Source organism: Caretta caretta, chromosome 3 (genome assembly GCF_965140235.1).
Source record: "Caretta caretta isolate rCarCar2 chromosome 3, rCarCar1.hap1, whole genome shotgun sequence".
Lineage (NCBI taxonomy): Eukaryota > Metazoa > Chordata > Testudines > Cheloniidae > Caretta > Caretta caretta.
The window spans coordinates 136,748,149-136,769,470 of record NC_134208.1 but is presented as its reverse complement, the minus strand read 5'-3'; the positions used below and the strand labels follow the sequence as shown (position 1 = coordinate 136,769,470).

General features: G+C 42.8%; 1 protein-coding gene across 19 annotated transcripts in view; it reads right to left on the bottom strand.

The window, feature by feature from the left end:
- The window catches only part of RYR2 (ryanodine receptor 2), a 719,935-nt gene that overhangs the window by 483,189 nt on the left and 215,424 nt on the right, over positions 1–21,322 (bottom strand). Inside the window, exon 1 of one of the 19 annotated variants that reach the window (XM_075126930.1) lies at positions 2,551–2,672. The exons of the other annotated variants lie outside the window; for them this stretch is intronic. Coding sequence (XP_074983031.1) covers positions 2,551–2,553 — 3 coding nt within the window. The 5' untranslated portion in view covers positions 2,554–2,672. Of the gene's footprint in view, positions 1–2,550; positions 2,673–21,322 lie in introns of those variants that run through there. 19 annotated transcript variants of the gene reach the window in all.

Here is a 21,322-nt window from a genome sequence, read left to right as displayed (position 1 = left end):
GTTTTCTTGACATCCCTTATGCTGAAATTGTACGTATGTGCTATTTTGCTTCACAATCAGATGGGAAGTTGATGCAAGAGAGAGCTAAATTAATTAAAGCTATATCATGTTGCCATGGTTCTTCTGGAAGTTTTTCTGCTAACCCAAAATTTACTTAAGTGAATTAGGCAGCCAGAATTGTTTTTGGGAAGGCTGTGAATCCACTTAAAGCTCAAGCTGCATTATTACTTGTATTAATCAATTGCCTCCTTATTGCTGACTTGTCTATTTGTTTTAGCAGACAGCAAAAACATTTTACAGTTTCAAGAGTCAAGCTTAATTTTAGACCACGTTCTCAGAGGCTGCAGTACACATTGTACCCATGTACTGGCGCTCTCAAAACCCTACCTTTGCAAGTACTTGCAGGCTTTTGAACATGCAAAAAGGACCTGTACAGATTGGTCTATGAGTGGAATTGTTTGAGTTGTACACATTATGTATATCAAGCTTTGCAAGCATAATGGTGCATGGGCAATTTTGTGGATGCACCCCTTGCACCTATCTTTGAGGGAATGACCCTTAATCTAGTGTAAGAATACACATCCTTCCATTGGAAACCCTTCATTCTTAACTATGGCCAAATCCTGCAGCCTTTAGTCCTTACTCAGGCAAAATCATCACTAAAACTATATTACATACACTCATTATTCTAGGAGAGCCTCTCACTCTTGTTGTAAATAGTGAGAATGCTGGGGTGAAATCCTGGTCTTGATGAAGTCAATGGTCAAACTCCTATTGACTTCAATAGGGTCATGAAATCACTCTACTGTAGATATAGCAATATATTTTTCACAGCATGGTGATAAACACACCAGCAGCCATTCTACACTAATGCTGCCATATTTCTAATGCTGGTGCTGTCAAGGGAAGTTGCTGGAGGCGCAGTACTTTTCAAAAATCAAGCCAATTATGTAAATGCCTCAGTACTGCCTTAGGATCCTAATTTTTAAAAATCTGGCCTGTAAATATTGACATTTTCTTCTACCATTATTTATTATACAGGACATATAAACGAAATATGGAAGGCAATATAAGCAGTGTGGCATAGACTCTAATGTCTCTATTACAACTTTTGCCAAAAGAAAGAAAATAGCTTTAACTAAGGCTGGATGACCACTATGCAAAATTTGATGAACTTATGTAGATGTGGCCAGCTAGCAGATCCCAAAACAGGAGACAAGAGTACTTTGCCCAGAGATTGTTGCTGCTCCTAAGGACTGGATTTTAATGCTTAACTGACAAAGGAATATTTCTTGAATTTATGTAGGAAATGAATGCTATTACAGTTATGAGGACTATCTGAATTAGAAGTACAGTACTAGTCCACTAGAGAACACTCCAATCTGCAAATTAAAAATAAACTCATCTGATTGGAGATAATCACCTTTAAGAGGCCTACTCTAAGGACAGGGGTATATGACCACCTCCTGCAGGAATTCAATATGTGTAGTGCTATAAAGAGCAGAATGAGGTCCAGGGTTATATTCTATTACTTTGTGGGGTTGGAATTAGAGCTGGACAACATTTTTTGTACAAAAAAAAATTGTCAGTGGAAAATACAGATTCAGCAACACTAACGTTGAGCATGAGTCAGTTTTGCTGAACTGTTTTGATAAAAAAAAATTCAACATTTTTTAAATGAAACATTTTGATTTTTCAGTTCAAAGTGACTTTTTATTTCAAAATGTCTGTTTCTCATGAAAAAATCAAAACCATTAAAAATTAAAATTGAAACAAAACTTTTCAATTTTGTCAAAATAAAATATTTCATCAACCCAAAAATAATTTTCAATTTACCAAAGAGTTTAAAAAAATTCATTTTCAGTTCATCCCAAGTGATTTTTTTTTCACAACTGCCAACAAGGAAAATATATATGTTTTTCTACACAGCTGTAGTTGGAATAAGGTTGATACTCCCATGAAGCATATAATATTAGGATTCGTACAATATTTTCTTTTCATGACCATACTGACAACATACTACAGAGCAGTCACCTTTTGCTTGCACACACTTGTACAAGCACAATAAAGCTCTCCTGAAGGAACTTAAGGCTGTTTCACTGGTTTAACATGGTAGTTAGCTGTGGACTTTGCACCAACCAATGGAATAAGTTCTATTTCTTGGCATCTCTATTGGAGTCCATGAAAGAAATCATCATATCACCCAAGTATTCATTTTAAATCTGTCAGGTCTCAGATGAAGGACAGGTTATGCGACAGCAGACCGCTGTGAAATCCAAAGTTTCAATTCTAAGTTAATCAAGCCTGAAAGCCATAGTCTCTTCAGCCAGAAAGGCATAAACACTATCACTGCTACTGTCTCATTCCTATCTTTTGTATTGCTGTGAGTAGCAGTGGAAAAGGTGAAAAGACATGTAACAGGGACCTTGCCCATTTTGCAAGAGGTCATTCTCCATTTCACCTCCCAGGTCTTGAAACAGGGAAACAACAGGGCACTTTATTGTTTCCAGATGCAAACCAATCAAGAACCAGCCCACCAAACTGACTTACCATGAGTGAGATATTTCTGGGTGTAGGAGTCACTCTGCTAATCCAATTTTCTACAATTTAAGTTGTGGTGTTCATCTCCTCCTCAGTGAGAAGTGCACATTCAGAGAGGAAAACTTTGCTCCACCCACGATGGAACTTCTCTCTCAGAGGTAAGGCTGATCACATTCTTCCTAGTGATTTATGAAAACTCAATCAGACATGTTGACTGCCATGACCTACACAGGTCTGTTATCTCTAGAAAGGATATTCCTTCAAGACGTCAATGTATTATTGTGCTCTAGCTGGTGGATGTTGTGTTCTCTCTCTTTTTGGTATCCATTCCCTGACATGAATTGGGAAGATCCCTTAAAAAAATTGATTCTCTGCATTCACCGGGTGAGAGAGTACAGAGTATACAACTAGACCTGGATCTCTTCTAATGAATGAGATAGGGTGGGATGCAGAGGCGTGACCTGGAATTATTGGACAGAACTCATCTGAACTCTAGAATATTGAAGCATGCCTGTGTGTGATATCAGAAGTCTCAACAGGCTCCAATAAGAATTGATTTTCTGTTTCTGTGATGCTACTTGTTTTCCTTTATGGCCATCTTTATCTTCTGTTAACATTCTTCTGAGATGGGATCTGGTACCTGATAGCATTCATCCTCAGCCCAGGCCTAGGATTGATTTCTCTGGCACCATGTGAGTGTTCATCCTGAATCCAAGAACTATATCACTGTGTATGTGTGTTTCAGCTTTGTCTCTGTACTGAATTCTGTTCAGAAAAAATTGTCTCGGAAGAGATAGATGAATTTTCTTCTTCCCTAATGCTAATATTTCTTGCTACCACGTTCCTGGATACCCCAGGAGCACATGTAAGATCAAATGGCAATAATCAAAGCTCGGGGTGGGAGAAAAGGAAGGCTCCCATCCATCTGAAAAACAAAAATAATTGTCTGAGAATGGTGACATGGGAATGCTTTGAAGGTAAGCCTCCAGGGAGAATTTATTTAGCTGTTTCAGAGAGGGCCCTGCTCTGTTTGTCCCCAATTCTGAGGGTAGAAATAGGATGCAGAGTGGGTTGTAATATTCTGATCTAAAGTAGATGATGGATGATTTTATTCGTGTCATGAATAAAACCCCCTCCATAGGTTGCTGAGACAGGGAATGGGGTAACACTGTTCCTGTAATTCTTCCACAGTTTCACAGGGTACCTACCCTCCTTGGACATAAGAATGTAAGAATGGCCATACTGGTCCATCTCGCCCAGTATCCCATCTTCCAACAGTGGCCAATGCCAGGTGCTTCAGGGGGAATGAACAGAACAGGTAATCAAGTGATCCACCCCCGGTGCCCATTCCCAGCTTCTGGCAAACCTCTAGAGGCTAGTGATACCATCCCTGCCCATCCTGGCTAATAGCCATTGATGGACCTATCCTCCATGAATGTATCTAGTTCTTTTTTTGAACCCTGTTATAGTCTTGGCCTTCACAACATCCTCTGGCAAAGAGTTCCACAAACCTGCTGCCTATTAATTTCATTGGGTGACCTCTAGTTCTTCTGTTATGAGAAAGAGAAAGTAACACTTCCTTATTTACTTTCTCCACACCAGTTATGATTTTATACGTCTCTATCTCTCTCCCCTTAGTCATCTCTTTTCCAAGCTGAAAAGTCCCAGTCTTATTAATTTCTCCTCATATGGAAGCTGTTCCATACCCCCAAGCATTTTCGTTGCCCTTTTCTGAACCTTTTCCAATTCTAAAATATATTTTTTGAGATGGGGCGACCAGATCTGCACACAGTATTCAAGATGTGGGCGTATCATATTTATATAGAGGCAATATGATATTTTCTGTCTTCTTATCTATCCCTTTCCTAATGATTCTTACCGTCATTTGATCAAAGCTATAGGTAGCTCTTTTTGTTCCCAGACTTCAATCTGAAGTCTGATTCTGACAGCTGCCCTCTATTGCCTCAGAGCTATTAGCGCTGCACTTGTTCTAGCTATGACTTGAAAAGAGGTATTTTTTTCTTGTTGCACTTCATTGGAATGCTTCAGTCTGTCATACGACTGTATTCCTTTCTACGGTATCTTGCAGAAGTCAGGATTGTATGTCAACTTTTCTGACTCTAAATAGCCTCAGCTTGCCATAATGTTTCCCAGTACATCACTAGCTAGAAACCAAACCCCATATACATGCATGAAACAGGTTTGAATGCCACTTTTTTCCCTCTGCACCCAGCTATGTATCACTGTCCTGTCCACCCATATTAGTGTTCCTTGTGAAAGCATATGGGGGCACTTGCAGTGTTAGATGACAGTTCATATTTGTTTGTTTATTGCTGGCCTGATACCACTTGAAGAAGGGGGCTGAGGTAATGCCTGCCTGTCCTCAGCTGCCCATGAAGGGCCTGCATCATGAAGAGTCCACTCTTTAAGGTAAAGCTCTCCCCTGCTTAGATATGCAAAAACCCTGACCAGGGAAAACAGCCATATTTATGTTGGGTAGCAATACCAGTTACATTTGGACTAGTGCAGAGGCCCATTATTGCTCTTTCTAATGTTGGCAACATCTGTGCTATATCATGTGCCCTCTCCCCATGGTGTGCAGGGAAATGAAGCGCAGCTGAGCACCGCAGTTCGAGGTGTGGTAGCTGATCCAGGCTACAGGGAGATCTTCCATCTGGTGTGCTGCCCTTCTGGCTTTACTCCCCTCATGGAGAAAGGAAGGAGCTCCTTGGCCCAGAGCCAGCATCTTTCCAATCCCACCCACTTCCTTTCCTTCCCAAGGGAAGGAAGCCAAGGCAACCCCACCCAGACTGGGCTATGAGGGAAAACTTTGCCCACAGAACCAGCTGAGCTCCCCAGCAAGACACTCAATTAGTCAGGGGGAAGCAGGATATGCAGACCCTTGCTTTTGCTTCTGTCTTTCTTTCCTCGGCCCAGCTCACCCCTCGACAGGGCATCAGCCTCTTCAAACACTTCACAACAGGAAGCAGAACTGAGAAGACAATCTCCCCACAGATTTGAATCAGACTGACACCAAATTTGTTAGTCTAAGATTTGAACAGAATTTCTCTGAGAAAAGTTCTGCAGCAGGAAGGGCTGGCTGAACTTCAAGCTGTTGTGATGGCATTAAAAACTGGAGGGAACTTCATGAGGTGGGCCTTTCCCCTGCTGCTAATGACTGAAAGGTCTGGTTCTGTCCCCCAGGCTGAAGTACCCATGGTAACAGAACTGTGGACATTACCACAAGGAAGAATGGAGAGCAGATATAAATCCAACCTACTCCTATCCTCCACTGTTTTCAGCGGAACACAGCAACTTTGGCAACTGGGTACTGCACACTGCAAATTAAGTCTTCATATTCATTATTTTGCGGGGGGGGGAGGGAGGGTGTTATTAAAAGAAAATAGAGGGGAAAGTCTATTCCTCTCACTGCTCAACCAACCCCTCAGAAGTCTCCTCTACAAAATCATTCTTGCTAAGACAATTATGAAGAGATGCAAAAGAGCAGACTTCTACACAGTGAAAGTGACAAAGTACATTTCAGACAAAACATCCAGGTCTTTACGTGAAAAAGAGCATACAGGCATAGCCATTATTTAAAGTTTAGAGAGCTAGACAAACACAGCACTGAGCTGCTATACTGGGATTTGATCACATAGATTGTTACCATTAGTGGGAGTAATGAGGCTAAATCCTGGCATACGGCACTAAACATGTGCCCTTTAGACTTGATTACGAAATGAGTGGCTTTAAAAAAAACAAAACAAAACAGAACACATTTGTGAAAAAAAGATGGATTTAAATTTAAATCATAGACAGTCACCAAAGCAAGCAGGCTATTTGTGGTGGCCCAAGTAGAGTTGGGCAGAGATCTGGGGTAACAGATCTAACCTCCTTCCCCTTGCTGCAGTAGCAGGACTGTCACATCCATAAGACATGACCCCCTAAAGTCTGGGGTGGAGACAAGGGTTAGCAGACAGATCTGAAATATTCATAAAATTATCAGCTATACTTGGACTCCTTCCCAAACCAATCATTTTCCTCCATTCTAAGACTGTCAAGGCTGAATCCCCACTCTGTCATTTTGAGTGTAGAAGGTGGGGGCCTGCAAGGATGTTAAAAATTAATACTTGTCAATCCAGGCTTGTATTAAACTCCCAAGGTTACAGCTTTTCCCTGAACTTGGCTTGGTAAATGCTGCCACCACCCAAATACCCCCCAAAAAAACCCCTGAACCCAGGAAGAAGCACTTGGGAATCCCTCCCTGTGGGGCACCCTCAAGCCCTTTCACACCCCCATCCAGGGAAGAGCTGAGAAAAAAAACAAAGGAAATTAGCTGCTGCTAGCAGCTAATCAAACAACATGCACAAACCTCCTAGGACACCAAAAATCCCATCCTGTTCTTAAAGGTAAATTTTATTAAAAACAAAAAGGAAGAAAATACATCTGGAACTTAGTCTTTTGCAAGATTTTAAAAGAGCGATTCCAAAAATTAAGCACCCAAAATAGCTTTCTTGGCGGTTAGCTTAAAGGTTACAAGCAAATAAAAGAATCTGAGGTTAGCACAGAGGAGTCCACAAGCCTTAAAAAATAAACAGAAATAAACCTAATCATGTCTTCCTAAACATTCCTAATTTACTTATATATTTGGGTTGTTAAAATTAGTTCTTGATATGATCTGATGGTTTTCATATCTGGTTCAAACTTTACACAGCGTTCCTGCTGCCCGTCTCTTCAGCCGAGAGAGAACAACAGACAAAGGGAAAGTTTCGTTCCCGATTTTAAAAAGTTCTAGCCTTCCCATTGGCTCTTTTGGTCAGGTGCCCACTTTTTTTTTTTCTTTACCTGGGGGACTTTTAATCTTTTACAGGTAAAGCAAGTAGAGAACAGCTACCAAGAGGGATTTTTCAGCTAACTGGCTGGGTGTCCATCAAAGGGAGCTACCCCCCCACCCACCCCTGCCACACACACACACTTCATTTATCACAAAGGCATAGAAAGTCATTTAACTGTGTTTCGCTGCATACAGGGAGTTCACATAGGGTTTCCTCACATCTTTGCACCCCTCCCCAAACAGACACAGAGGAATCCAACTGACTCGACTTCCTACTGAGCCTTAAGTGACCGAGGAAGTGGGTCAGATTTTGCCCTTTGTACACAGGCTACCCTGAAAATAAAATCAGATAATAGTTTCCTGTTCAGTGGTGTGAAAAACAAGTCTTAAACAGGACAACCAGGAGAAGTGATTAATTAGCCATGACTGGATGATTAGCTAGGAGTTAATAGGCTCATAATACAATTAGGTTGGGACACAGTTTTAAATGAGGGGTGGCCATATACAGCATTTGCTTGAAAAAACTAAGTGATCTAGGAGTTGGAGTGAAATCTGTGAAATTAAAATTTCAGTCCTCTCCCATGGTAGGAAAATGGGTTATATTTCATATGCATGTCCATGTACACTGTGGGCAATCTGACTTTGACATTCTGTTATTAAGACCTGACATGGATTAAAGAACGTGCAAGAAGAGTCTGTCAATATTACTCTCAGTATCAAAAAGGGTGAAGATATGCTCACACCTTACAATTAGGACACCGTATTAAAAGTTACTACATGAGTTTATTCTATGGTTGGTTAGCTTCTCATATAGTCCAGAGACTATAGTTTAATGCCCTGCTTTCAGAGCTCTGATACACAATATCTTTTGGGCATGAAAAAAGATGACAATTTGATTAGCATAGTTTACTACAAAATCATCATGCTTTTTATAGAACAAAACAACGGCATCCTGGAGACTGGAAACTGTTGCTATCGGGGGGGGAATTCTGATCTTGGATCCAGAGAGCAGACCCTGACTCTGTTATTCTACTCAACTCTATGTTAAGAACTGTTATCAATAACAGTTACCATGTATCAATATCCAAGAGCTATCAATTCCACTTGAGAGGTGGAGGCGGGGGAGGGAGGTATGTTACAAAAGGTATAACCAAAAATAATGGGATGAAATTAGGAAAGCAAAATTTAAACGAAACAAGGGAAACTTAGTTTCTCACTTGTCATACAGACAGAACGATTGTGTTTGATACAAAAGGAATTCAAAGTTACATTGTTCACCACTGAACCCTGAAGTCAGTGGTTGTGTCCAATATAAACAGGTTCAGGTCATCCAATGACAGTAAGCAGAACCTTTTACAGTTAGAAAGGTGTGACTAACTGGTAGCACACTTAGATTTATTTGTTTAAGACTGAAAACCACTGGTCTATGTCTATGCAGTCACCTCTGGCAGTGGACAGCAGCAGCTGATTATCTCTACCTAGCAACACAAAATAAGAGTTTAGAATATGAACTGAATACCGTATCCAGCTGAAATTTAAGGAGAAATTTAGATGCGTGGTTTTGATCTGCCTCAGTTGGAATTTAGTAGAACGTTTCATGAAAAGTGCCACAAATGGCCAGGTCTATCTGTGCAAGTCTCAGCCAAAATGTAGCACACCTCTCGCAGCATAATGACCCTGAAGCAGCTTAGGCAGAAATGTTTAAAAAGAGAAAAAGATGCCCAGTTGGTGGCTAATGTGTCAATCTTGTTCATATGGGGAAGTCAAACAAAACGTTCTAAGGTTCTTTGGACACAAGCACAATACAAATTGCATGTATTTGTCCTAGTCAGTTCGATTTCCATACTATGTTCACCATTCTAGTGTCTGCATGGACATGTATTTTGGTTCAACAGGTCCTTTCATCCATTTAAGAAAGAGGATTTCATCCACGGTTAGTTCAAATTTTATTTGCATCACCAGTTAATTACATGCAAAAATCCTGCTTAAAAGAACATTATTAAGGTTGCAAAATTAAGCTCTCAGAAGTTAGGAACTGCCAGATTAAAGTTTTCCCCCTTGTGCATGTGCATTACAATACATTCTAATTACAGAATCATGTAGTATTTTTCTCTGCTGACAAGAGTAATGATGAGACTCAAGAGATCTTGGGTTCTAGGCTTTAAAAGAAAGTGGGTTCTAGTGGGCACAAATGCTTCTGCCTATTTACCCCATTTCTTCCCAGTCCCATTCTCCTCACCTAGCCAGTCCTAGTCTCCACTCCTCAGGCTTTTCATCCCAGTTCCAGTCTCCTTTCCAAGTCACTCAGTCCTCCCACCCCCCGTACTCCTCATCTGATCTGTCTGTCTCTCCCCACCTTGCCTCTAGTCTCCCACCTTGCCACATTCCCTGTCCCCTTTAGTTCCCAATTTCAGACTCCTTCCTGAGGTTCCTCATCCAAGCACGGTCTCTCTCCCTCCACCATTTTGTTGTCCCAGTTTCTTTGCCGAGCCAGTTCCAGTTTTATCCCACATCCCACCTCCTCATTAGATCGGTCTCCCCTCTCTCCTGACCTCCTACCCCATCCCATTGATCCTCAATCCCAGGCTACCTACCCAGCCAGTCCTAGTTTCAATCCCAACTCCTCATCCAATCTCAGTCTACCCCTCATCCCCATTTGCCTCGTCAGTCCCACACTTGTCCAGCCTCTCCCCCTGCTTGCCAGTACCAGACTCAGTCCCCACTCCCTCCTACCAGACTCAGGTCCTAGTTTTACTCCCCTCAGGCTGTTTATCCTAATCAACTGCCCTTGCAGATCAAGGTCTTGACTGTAAGAGCATCCCAATGACAGAGGACAGAGGGGTGCTCAACAGACACACTCCGTGCAAGCTCATATACTGGCTGGGAGCATCGGCAGACAGACAACTACAGCCACAGAGCATTTTAAGGCACTCAGGGTTCCAGAGCAATAGGTAACCACCTCTCACTGGTTTAGGTTGACCCCCAAAATATACCAGTCCTCTATCCTTTGAAATCAGGAAGCTTCTTCCTCCACATTACCCAACCCAGCAGGGGTGACACAGACAGCATAGGAGAGACAGTTTCCCTGCTCTCAGTTCCTGTGTCCGACTTTGGCTTGGCCCACAGCAGTCCAGAGCTACAACTGCAAGGAAAGTCCTGCTCAGCCCTGCACTGGGGGATGTTCAGTGAGGACAGAATCACCAGGGAAAATAGCTGCTAAAAGAAGTTGCTACTGATCATTTGCATACTACAATTTTTCAAAAGCTTACAACGTAGTGAAACTTGGGCAGATTTTTAATGGGATGGAAAAAGTCACAGCCTTGACACAATGGCCATCCCCCTGGCCAAATGGCAAGCTTCTGCTCCAAAGCAGAAGAGTACTTGTTATTTTCAAATAAAAGGTTATCCAAATTCTTTAACATGAACAAAACATTGTGTTCTTCCCTAGCCTCATTCTCAGGAACAGCAGAACCATTCTGACTAATGATTTTCCAAACAAGTTCTGCCTGTGACACATACAAGGCTTGGATAAATGCTTTGGATAAAAATTATAAGCAACTGAAAAAAGGGTCATATTACTGAAGGTGACAGGCAACCTTAACGCTTAACCTTAACCCTCAAGGGAGAGTTAGTCAGGCAGCTCTTTCATGATAGCTCCTCTGTTGTCAGTATATCAAATCATAAGACCAATTCAGAGATGAGTCTAAGGGAGTCTTGGTCAGATCCATCAGTGTGTATGTTACACCGTTTTAGCCTCCCTTATACCTCATCATTATAGCCTCCCTTATACCTCCCTTATACCTCATCATTATACTAAAGTGTAACTTACTCTCCCTTACCATATCCCTTCTGAATTTGTCCAGTGAGACAGTGTACAGGAGTCTAAATTGGTTTAATTCAGTCCAATGGTCCAGAGCAAGGAAGTAGCAAGAAAAGCCTCTAAGAGGAGGTGTATAATTTTGTGGGCTGAAATAGGCTACCCTCATTCTGAACCTATGACATATCCTGGCTCCTCACAAGTAAATTACCTGCCTTTAGACTCTTTTATATCTAACTTACACCATCTTACATATCACCTCTCAATTTGACTTAAACTGGAGAAATCTAATAAACCAGGAAGAAACCAGTACTACTTAAATTGATGGAATCGTAAAATCTGTTCTGAATTGGGAGGCAAAAGGGCTGAAAGTTCAACTCATAAAAACCCACTTTTACAGCTAGGAGAGTTGGTCATGAATCAAAAATCTAAAACTGCTTTAAATATGGCAAAAAGACATAAGATAAGGCATTTGGGAAATTGTTCCTATTGCATAAAGCACTGGTTAATGTTTGTAATCTCCAAATCCTCAGGAGGTTTGCATCCCGTGTTAACAAAGGGTTTAGAGGTTTTAGATTTAAGTACGAAACCATTTCAAAGTGGTTTGTGGCAAATTTAAAAAAGACACATTACACAGGAGATCTGTTGCTAGAAAGAGAACCCTAATGCTTTCCTAAGTACTCCAGTATATGACAACAGACATTTCTTCTGCCTTATTGAGAAAGAGATATTAGATCAACTGGAAAGTGATTATTTTTAGATTGTGAATGCTGCTCCCCCTTCCCTTCCAGTGGGTAAGTGTTTGAAGAGTCTAGGTGACAGAGTGCAACTTTACCTATTGTACAAAAGAGTCTTTTGTTAGAGGATAATTTTTATAAAGAAGATTTGGTTTAAATCTAACAACATGTGTGAAAAGTCACTGGGGTTTCAGACAACAGTGGTAAACAGGGGGCCTGACAGGCACAGAGCGTTTCTTGTGTGTACATTTCCCCACACAAAGTCCACAATATGGTGTGTGCTGTGCACTGTGGTATGGATGGCAAGGAGCAGGGGTTTGAGCTACAGACAAGTGTGCACGCATACACACAAACCCCTGCACAGACACACATACACATACATATACCTTGTCTACACTGGTGGTGGCAGCACATAGGGTATATACAGCTACATGCCGCAATGAAAAGCAGGCTGTAGATACCTGGGACAGGGAAAGGTTCTGGCAGGGGAGAGCTGGCAGAACCTTTCCCCACTTCCTTCCCCCTGCCAGAGCCTTTTCTCCACAGCTGGAGCCTTTCCTTCCAGTGGGGAGGCACCAGGATGCTAAACTGCTAAAAACAGCAATGTACACAGGGGGAACACTAGTTGGATGTATAGAGAGCAGTGCAGGGTATAAAGCCTAAGGTTCTAGCATGTCTATACTCTACTCACCTATGCAATGTCACTCCATATACACTGCTATTTATACCCATGCTAGTTAGATGTGTAGTGTCTGTATGCTACACGTTGCCCAAAGCGTAGATGGTAACTTAACTGCCAAAATAAAAATCCCAAACAAAACCATTCCTTCCACTTCCCACCACCAGTTTTTCCTTTTACGTATGCACATCTAGGCTGTATTCTCCCCCTCCCTGTTGCTCCTGGATGCACCAACTTGGTGTTGATTACTGGAGCCACCGGCAGGGGTTGGGCCCAGACCTCCTCTAGAGACACCTGGGGCACAATACTGTAGGTGCAGGCAGCCGGTGAGTTCCCCACCTTCCCAGGGGCAGTGGGGCCCAGGCTTCAGCCCTGGGGTGGAGAGGAGGCAGGCTCTGGCTACAGGGCTTTGGGCTCTAGCCCCAGGCTCTGGCCGCACAGCAGCAGTCCCCAGGCTCTGGCCACACAGCTTTGGGCTCCATCCCGGAGTCCCATCCTCTGGCCATGAGGCTTTGGGTTGTGGCAGCAGGGATTCAGGCTCCAGTCCCCTACTGCTTCCCCAGGGCTCCATCCAGGACTTAATTTGTCCCCAGGTTGCCAGGGCTGAGTAAGTCTGCTGTGAAAAGTGATACGTGTATGTTTGTTGATAGCACTTTACATAATAGATTTATTAGCTAGCAATAAATAAATTACAATGATTTGGGCATGTATACATGCATACTTATTTGGTTTTCCTAAAGCTAATTAAGCATTTTAGGAAAAAAGTGTGTGAGCGGCCACCAGCAAGAGTTGGTGGCCGTATTCTGAGGCCACCAAAAAATTTGTGCCGAGAACGCAGTTTAGACTCATCACATTAAGTGCTGAATATGAAATACAGCCCTAATAATAATAGAAATTAAAAGATCAGCAGCTCATTAAGTTTATTTTCTGAACTTTGTTTTTTTTTAAGGCCTGAACTTGCAAGATGGTGATTTCAATGGGAGTCAGAGCATTCAAGACCTTGCAAGATTGGGCCCTTATGAGTAAAGCAGACAAACTTACTCAGCAATATGAAATATTGCTAGGATTTAGCAAGCAACAAAAATAGATCTGGGCAACCAACAGCGTTTTCGACTTAGACACCTCATGCACTTGTGGGAGGTTGGCAGACAGATTACTCCCTTGTCTCCTCACAACATCCTCTTGCATGGTTATGGTAGCACCACCTTTTTTCCTGTCCATTTTCTCCCTCTCGTCCTGTTCTGTCCTTTTTTGTTTATTTAACTTCCTTTACAAAAAGAATTGCTCTTTATCTGGCTTCCTTTTCTCTTGTAATGCCCTTTCTCTGTTCCCCCACAGTATACTGTGGAAAGTGGTAGCCGTCATGAGGTTGGGCCCCATTTGAACTCAGCTCAGCTGGAAGAACAGAAAGCATAGGTCAGCATGCTGTTGCCTGAGCCTCTAAGGGCTGGTCAACAGAACAAAGTTAATTTGACCTAATGACATTGCTGAGGGCTGTGAAAAACATCATGCCCTGTGTAACATAGATAAGCTAACCTAACCTAAGCCGCAGTGTAGAATTCTTCTGTCAACCTAGCTAAAGCCTCTCAGAGAGGTGAATTTACTACACCAGTGGAAGAACCCACTGATGCATTTCTAGTGTAGAAGTACCCTAGCTCTCAACATATGAGCTGCTCCTACGATTGGCTGCCTTAAGTGGCCGCAGTGGGAGAATAATGAGATCATGGGCACCTTTCAAGGGGCTGTGTCACTTTACCTGCAGCTGTGGTAGCATGTTTGCAAAGGGAAGCAAAGTGGCACTTGGGCCAGGAAGCTATCCTCCTCCTTTCTCCTCTTGCCCTCCAGCTGGTTTCCAGGTGCTGCCCTCTCTGTGCTCACACCACCAGATTTGGAAACAGTGCTCCAACAGAACACTTTGTGCACTGCTGTGAATCAAAAAGCAGTGATGGGCAAACTAAAAAACTTGGTTCTGATAAGGACCTAAAAGAAACCAAAATAATTTAGGGACAGTATCCAGACTTTTCTAGCCTCTAAAAAGCTTCAGTTTGGAGTTTTGGGAGAAGGTTGAGGTTCATTCTTATTTCAGCCTGACTGATTTGTCCATCCTTACAAATAAATTGATCTATTAACATAACACTGTGGGTTTTAGGCTCCCTGCAATCAGATCTGTGCGAGTGGGCCCAAGCATAACCCCACTGACTTGAATGAGGCTCTGCACAAGCATAATGGTCTGTCCACAAAAATCCAATTGCAGGACAAAGGTCTTAAATCAGGAGAAAGTCCATACTGGCTGCTGAAGCACAGAAATGGGAGACAGGAAAGCTGGGTTCTATTCATGACTCTGCCAAAGTTTTTGTGGCCTTGGACATGTTCCTTAACCCATCTGTCCCTCACTTTCCTCATTTATAAAAGACAGAGATAACACCAAGAAAGGTGCTACAGAAATACAGAGTACTATGTACAGGGGAGGATTAATTTTCCTCACTCGAATACAGTATCTCCACCATTTGAAAGGTGTTTGTAACCCTCCCTTGGAATTTGCAAGCTCCTGAATTGCCAGACTGAGCCTCTAGGGGGCCCTACCAAAAGACTACAACTACAAGGGCTACAAGAGCCTGGCATTTGTGGACAGAGGGATGAGGACAGAAGGGATCTAGAAATGCTTTCTGAGGCCAACAGTGAAGTTTCTCCATGGGGTCATCAGCTGGACAAGCAGTCCATTGACCCAATGACAGGACTTTACTGCCCCCCAGCCCAAGGACAGCCTGACTTAGAGAGACAACAGATTTAGTTTCAGTTTTGAGTTTGGAAGCTGAGAGTGACACCACAGCTTAGTGAGTCATTACTGAACTCCCACTCACCACAAAGGGAGTTCTTGCACTGCCATGAGATCTAGCTGCACAGATTGGGCAGTTCCCACTATGCAGCGACCAGCATCCCCAGAGAAAGATCTGACCTGGCACTGGCTACTGTGAGCCAGCCGAGACCCACACAGGACTCCAGATCAGGGAGCCAGCAAGCCTGGTAGGGGTTAGGAGAGGACCCTGCCCCACCCCAAGGTGAAGATAAAGCAAGGGAACTATTTTCATACTTTTGCTGGAGCTTTTGTTAATGTATTTTATTTATCCCTTGTGTACTGGGCTTTACGCTCCTTGCCAGCTAGTTGTATTGATTTTCTCAAGGGACAACACCCTCTGCATGGCACTGTGAGGAGTCATCTTAGATAGAGGCATTAGGAGCCAAAAAAGAACACAGGATCCAACCCATGAGAGGAGAAGGGAGAAGCTGCTCCTAATATTGGTGATACCAAGCTTCCAGGAGAGAGAAGAGCAGAGTCTTAAACCGCGCCTCGGGGAGAGCTACATTTGTTATTCCCATTATACACTCAGGGAATACCTGTTTTCTAAGAATAAAAACTTTTTAACTGTACCCACTGTTGGTAGTAACATCAAAGGAAATTTTGTATCAACATCAGCACAGAGGAAAATTCTTACCACTAAGCCTATAGTGGGACTGCTATTATTTCAGGCACTCTAAAGGCCAGATTTTGCAGGGTCCTAAAATATCCACCACATCCTACCATTCAATGATTCTAAGATGATTGTTTCGGGTTTTCTTATCAGAATCATTTTTAAAGGTTTGCATATAGATTTTAAACCCTTCTCCCTTCTTTAATGCCCCTCCAAAAAATATACCCTTCCACACACACTTTTAAAGGGTTGCCAACCCTCCAGGATTGCACTGGAGTCTCCAGGAATTAAAGATTGCCATGTGATGAAGCTTCCAGGGATACATCCAACCAAAACTGGCAACCCTATCTCTCTCTCCACGCACACATATTTAGCCAATTAAATTAAAAAAAGAATTAGAAAGTCATTCTGGTTGTGAAGATTAAAAATATTATCCTTCATCCTTCCCTACTTCCTACCTACCCTTAGATATGGAATAGGGAAGTGTCAAGAGTAGAATAATAAAGCATTTAAACAATAGAACATCCACTCCTGTCTTGCAGGGTTTTGTGTTTATTCTTTTATTGGGTCAAATGAAAAAAAGTGGATAGCTCTCTAGTATTTCCCAAACAAAATAAAAAAAATTGATTATTAAAGAATAGCCACACATCAAAGGATGTTATCTGACCATACAAACAGTTGTTAAGTAGAGTATAACATATGTTCTCATTGGTCCTGTCATTTCATTTAAGATATTGTAGATTTAATCAAAGGTGAAGCTAGTGTGGCTTCAAATTTCATGTTGCAAGTGGAAGCTGCAGATCTGCTGTTTATATTACAAGTTTGCGTGTGCGATTGCAGCATGTCTTCCATCCTTAGGCTTTTAATAACACTTCAGAGCTGCTCAGTGACAACCGCCTGGAAACCTCACAGGTCTTTCAGATACTCTGTCAGACCCTACAAGCTGTGCAGGGATGGACTTCATCCCTTCCCAGATTCTCCTCCCTTCTGTTCACCATACCAGACCCTTTCTCACACACATAACTATACACACAGCAGACTCAGGTGCAGCTGAGACAGCAACTGGCTGTATTCCAAGAATACCACACAGCACCTAACGGATGAGGTCCCAGGCAGCTGTTGCATTGAGCGGATGCTGGCTGGCACGCGCAGAGTTCTTATATAACTGGTGTGGCATCCTCCAGTGGGCCACAACCAATAGGGGGTAAGCTATACTAATTCAATTAGAAGTCCTGGACAAACTGCATAAGTTCCTTGCACAAGGTTAGTGTGAAGTAATACTTTGTAAAGCTAACAGCCGATAGCTGCAGGTATCACAAAATTATAGCAAGTGTGCATATTATAACTGATCTGTTTATATTTTAACTGCATATTTACTTATATTATTGTCAAACATTTTCCCCTAAGCTTATAAATATTTGGTTCTTATATTCTCAAAAATAAATATTTAGCTATCTGCTAAGTTCTCTTCTTCTTTCTTGTCACTTCCCTGTTCAGGATCGGCAACTTTTATAGCCTTCTTCCAAAACTCATGATCATATGCCAGGCTGTCATGCAGATTGTTCTCTCCAAGATCTGCCAATATTTAGTCCACATACTGAGCTTTTGGTCTCCCTGTTGGGCAACTCCATCCACAATCATTGCAAGAGCAATCCTAGCAATATAACTCTCTGATCTCTGCTGGACATGCCTATACCAACATAGCCTAGGCTCCCTCCCCCCTCCCCCCAAAGCTTGTCTTTAGTTGGAGTGACCTGCCTTAAGTCCCTCACAAGCTCTTTTTGTTTCCCATCATGGAGTGTCCTTAATGTCCTTTTAATGTATTTTTATGTATTATAGGAATTATATGCCCAATTCCTACACTAAAAATGCATTAAAAACATTAAAGTTGTAAAATCAAACTGTCAAAAGTTAGGAAATGCCAGAATTAAAGCTCCCTATACAACCTTAATTTGACTCACTAATGCATATGCATTATGGTACTTCTTAAATTACATGAGCATACACTATATTTTCCACAGGCCTCTTCCACATTCAGTGCACAAGATGGATAGTGCTCACTTAGTGAGCAAGCTACTCAATATTTTGTTTTCTCCCCATTGTTTAATGTATGACTCCATGTCTTATTTACTTTAACTATTCAAACCCCTGCTCTGAAGACATGAATTTCCTCATGGACTTTTCTATGGTGCTCATTACTATAGTATCGGAGTGATTCAAAATATTAATGAAATTTATTTTTACAACACCCTTGTACAACAAGGGGCTTGTAGTCTCCCAGCTGTACAAATGGGGAACTGAGGCCCAAAAGCCCAAATTCACACAGATACTTAGCAAAAAGAAAAGGAGTACTTGTGGCACCTTAGAGACTAACCAATTTATTTGAGCATGAGCTTTCGTGAGCTACAGCTCACTTCATCGGATGATGATGAAGTGAGCTGTAGCTCACGAAAGCTCATGCTCAAATAAATTGGTTAGTCTCTAAGGTGCCACAAGTACTCCTTTTCTTTTTGCGAATACAGACTAACACGGCTGTTACTCTGAAACAGATACTTAGGTGTCCAAAGAGTCATTGAGCCAGAGAGAGAAAGCCTCTCTGCCAAACTACAACTGATGAGCCATATGCGGCTCTTTTACAGTTAAAGTTTGACTCATGGAGCCCCTCACACACTCCCCCCCCCCCTTCTCCACCTACCAGACTGGAGGGAAGGAGCATAGGTGCCGACTCCATGGGTGCTCCAGAAAAAAATTAGCAGGTGCTTAGCACTCATCAGCAACCAAGCTCCCCCACCACCCACAGCACCTCCCGCCCACAGCCATGCTGATCAACTCCTCCCCCTCCCTCCCAGTGCCTCCTGCATGTTGCGTAACACCTGTTCAGCAGCATGCACAAGATGCTGAGAGGGAGGGAGACGAGCAGGGACGAGGCATGCTCAGGGGAGCAGGCAGGGCAGGGGCAGAAAGAGGCAAGGTAGGGGGAGATTGGAACATGGGTCCCCCACATCCCAGACGAGTGCACAAACCACTGCACCCCACATTTACGTGCCTGTCTCCGGTGAGAAGGGCAGAACTTAGGACAAACCCCATTGGTCAGCATCTCCCATTCGCTGGTGTAAGTGGCCTTCTGCTAATGTGCTGGCTTTTGTTGATCGTCTTCTAAGTCATCTTCCCTCCCCCCCCCCCTCATTGTAGGGAGCCTAGGTGCTGAACTAGGCTTTGTGGATTGCAGTGTTGTTCCAGTGATTTTCCAGGTGCCTAAAGATTAAGTATTGCAATGCGTTGCATCACAGCATCTAAGTCCTTTTGTGTATCCAGGCCAGAGAGATTAAGGTCAAAGATTTCTTCTAATTTTGTGTGCCCAATTTCAGACACCAACAACCTGATTTTTCAGAGTACTCAGCATTATATAGCACTTTATATGTTCAAAGCACAGCTCCCACTGACTTCAGTAGCAGCTGTTAGCTCAGCACCTCTACAAGTCTCCAGTCAGGCAAATGCAAGCTCTGGAGAGGAGCACTCTCTCATGGACACAGACTCTTGCTCCTTCCACCCAAGTGTGATCCCATTCTGGCCTATCCCCCACAATATGTCGCTGTCCCAGTTCTGTCTTGTCCCAACCACTGGCTCCTTGGCCCAATCCCATTCTCCTCACCTAGCCAGTCTCAGTTTCCACTTCTCAGTTCTCTCATCCTGGTCCCAGTTTCACCCTTCCAGCTTCCCCTTCCCAGTCCCAGTCTCCCTGCCAGTCTCTTGTTCAGTCATTTTAGTTCACCCCCAATCTTCCAGCTCCTTGTCCTCAGTCTCCTTGCCCAGCTAATCCCAGTTTTTTATCCAATTTGTCTTTCTCTCCCTCTGCCCCACCCCAGTCTCCAGGCAACACTACTACCCACATTCTCTAGTCCCAATCTCCCTTGCAGAGCTCCTCACCCAATCTGTGTCTGCCCCACCCAGCTCCTTGTCCCATTCTCTTTGTCCAGTCAATCTCAGTTCTTTTCCCCACACCCTGGTTTCTCATCAAATCTGCCTCTCCTCCCTCCTAACCTTCCTCCCCCGCTACACTTGTTCTCAGTCCAAGTCTTCTTGGTGAGCCAGTCCCAGTCTCCTGCCTGGCTCCTAGTTTCCTTGCCAGCCAGTCTCAGACTCCCTCCATCCCAACTACCAGTTCCTGTTTCCCACTTCACACTCTCCTGCCAGACTCCAATGCCAGTTCCTGCTCTCCCCTTCACTCTGCAGACTTCCTGTCCCAATGTGCTCCCTTCACATCTCCCACAGGTCCAGCTTTTGTCCTCATTGCATTTGAATCAGGCAACTTCCTCCTCCATGTCGTCTGGACCCAGCACAAGGATCAGAGTAAAGGAGAGAGTTTCCCTGCTCTCAGATTCAGAACCAAGATATGGACCTGACCTGTTCATCATCAAGCCAAAGATGCAGTTGCAGGAAAAGCCCTGCTCAGTCCCAGGCAGTGAAAAGAAAGGCCACACCCACCAAGTTTCAAGTCCCTGTTCCAATACACAGGAGCGATAGAGCTTTTCAAATAAAAAGCCCACCCAATTTTTTTTATGTGGAAAACACATTTTTTTCTAGCCTTGTTGTCAGAAATGGCTGAAATTTTCAAAAACAGAATTCAGCCTGAGGCAGATACCCATATGGAAAATGTCAACCTAAGAGGTAAAGTTTAGCAAAGTTATAAGCATCTGCAAACAGGGTCTTATAATGTGATGTGTTGGGTAACCTTAATAGATGGTGGTACCTGCCCCTATTATAATAATCACATGTCCTCTTAATAGTGTCATTTTTACTCTATATAGTCCTCTCTGTGTAGAACTTTTTCCATGACTCTAATCATCCTTGTCAACCTAACCTACATTGGATTTCACCTGTCACAGTGTTCCCAACTGTGTAGGCTAGTTAGGGCCTTCTTCAGTTCTTCATAATCTTTTCTAGTCATGACAAACTCTGTGTCATCTGCAAATTTTGCTACATAACTTTTCATCTTTTTCTTTGGAACAATAATATTAACCATGTGTGTGTTAATGGTGCTAGTAGAAATCAATGGGGCTTCAGTTTCCCCATATGTAAAGGTGGGGAGAGGGGATCTACATCACACAGATGTGAAGACTTTATTCATTATAAGGAATTTTGAGATCTTTGTTTGAAACATGCTTTTTAAAGTATGATTCATTTTTTAAAGGATTTTTTTTTTTTTGCTTTCACAAAAAGACACTGGCTACTGACAAATTTATT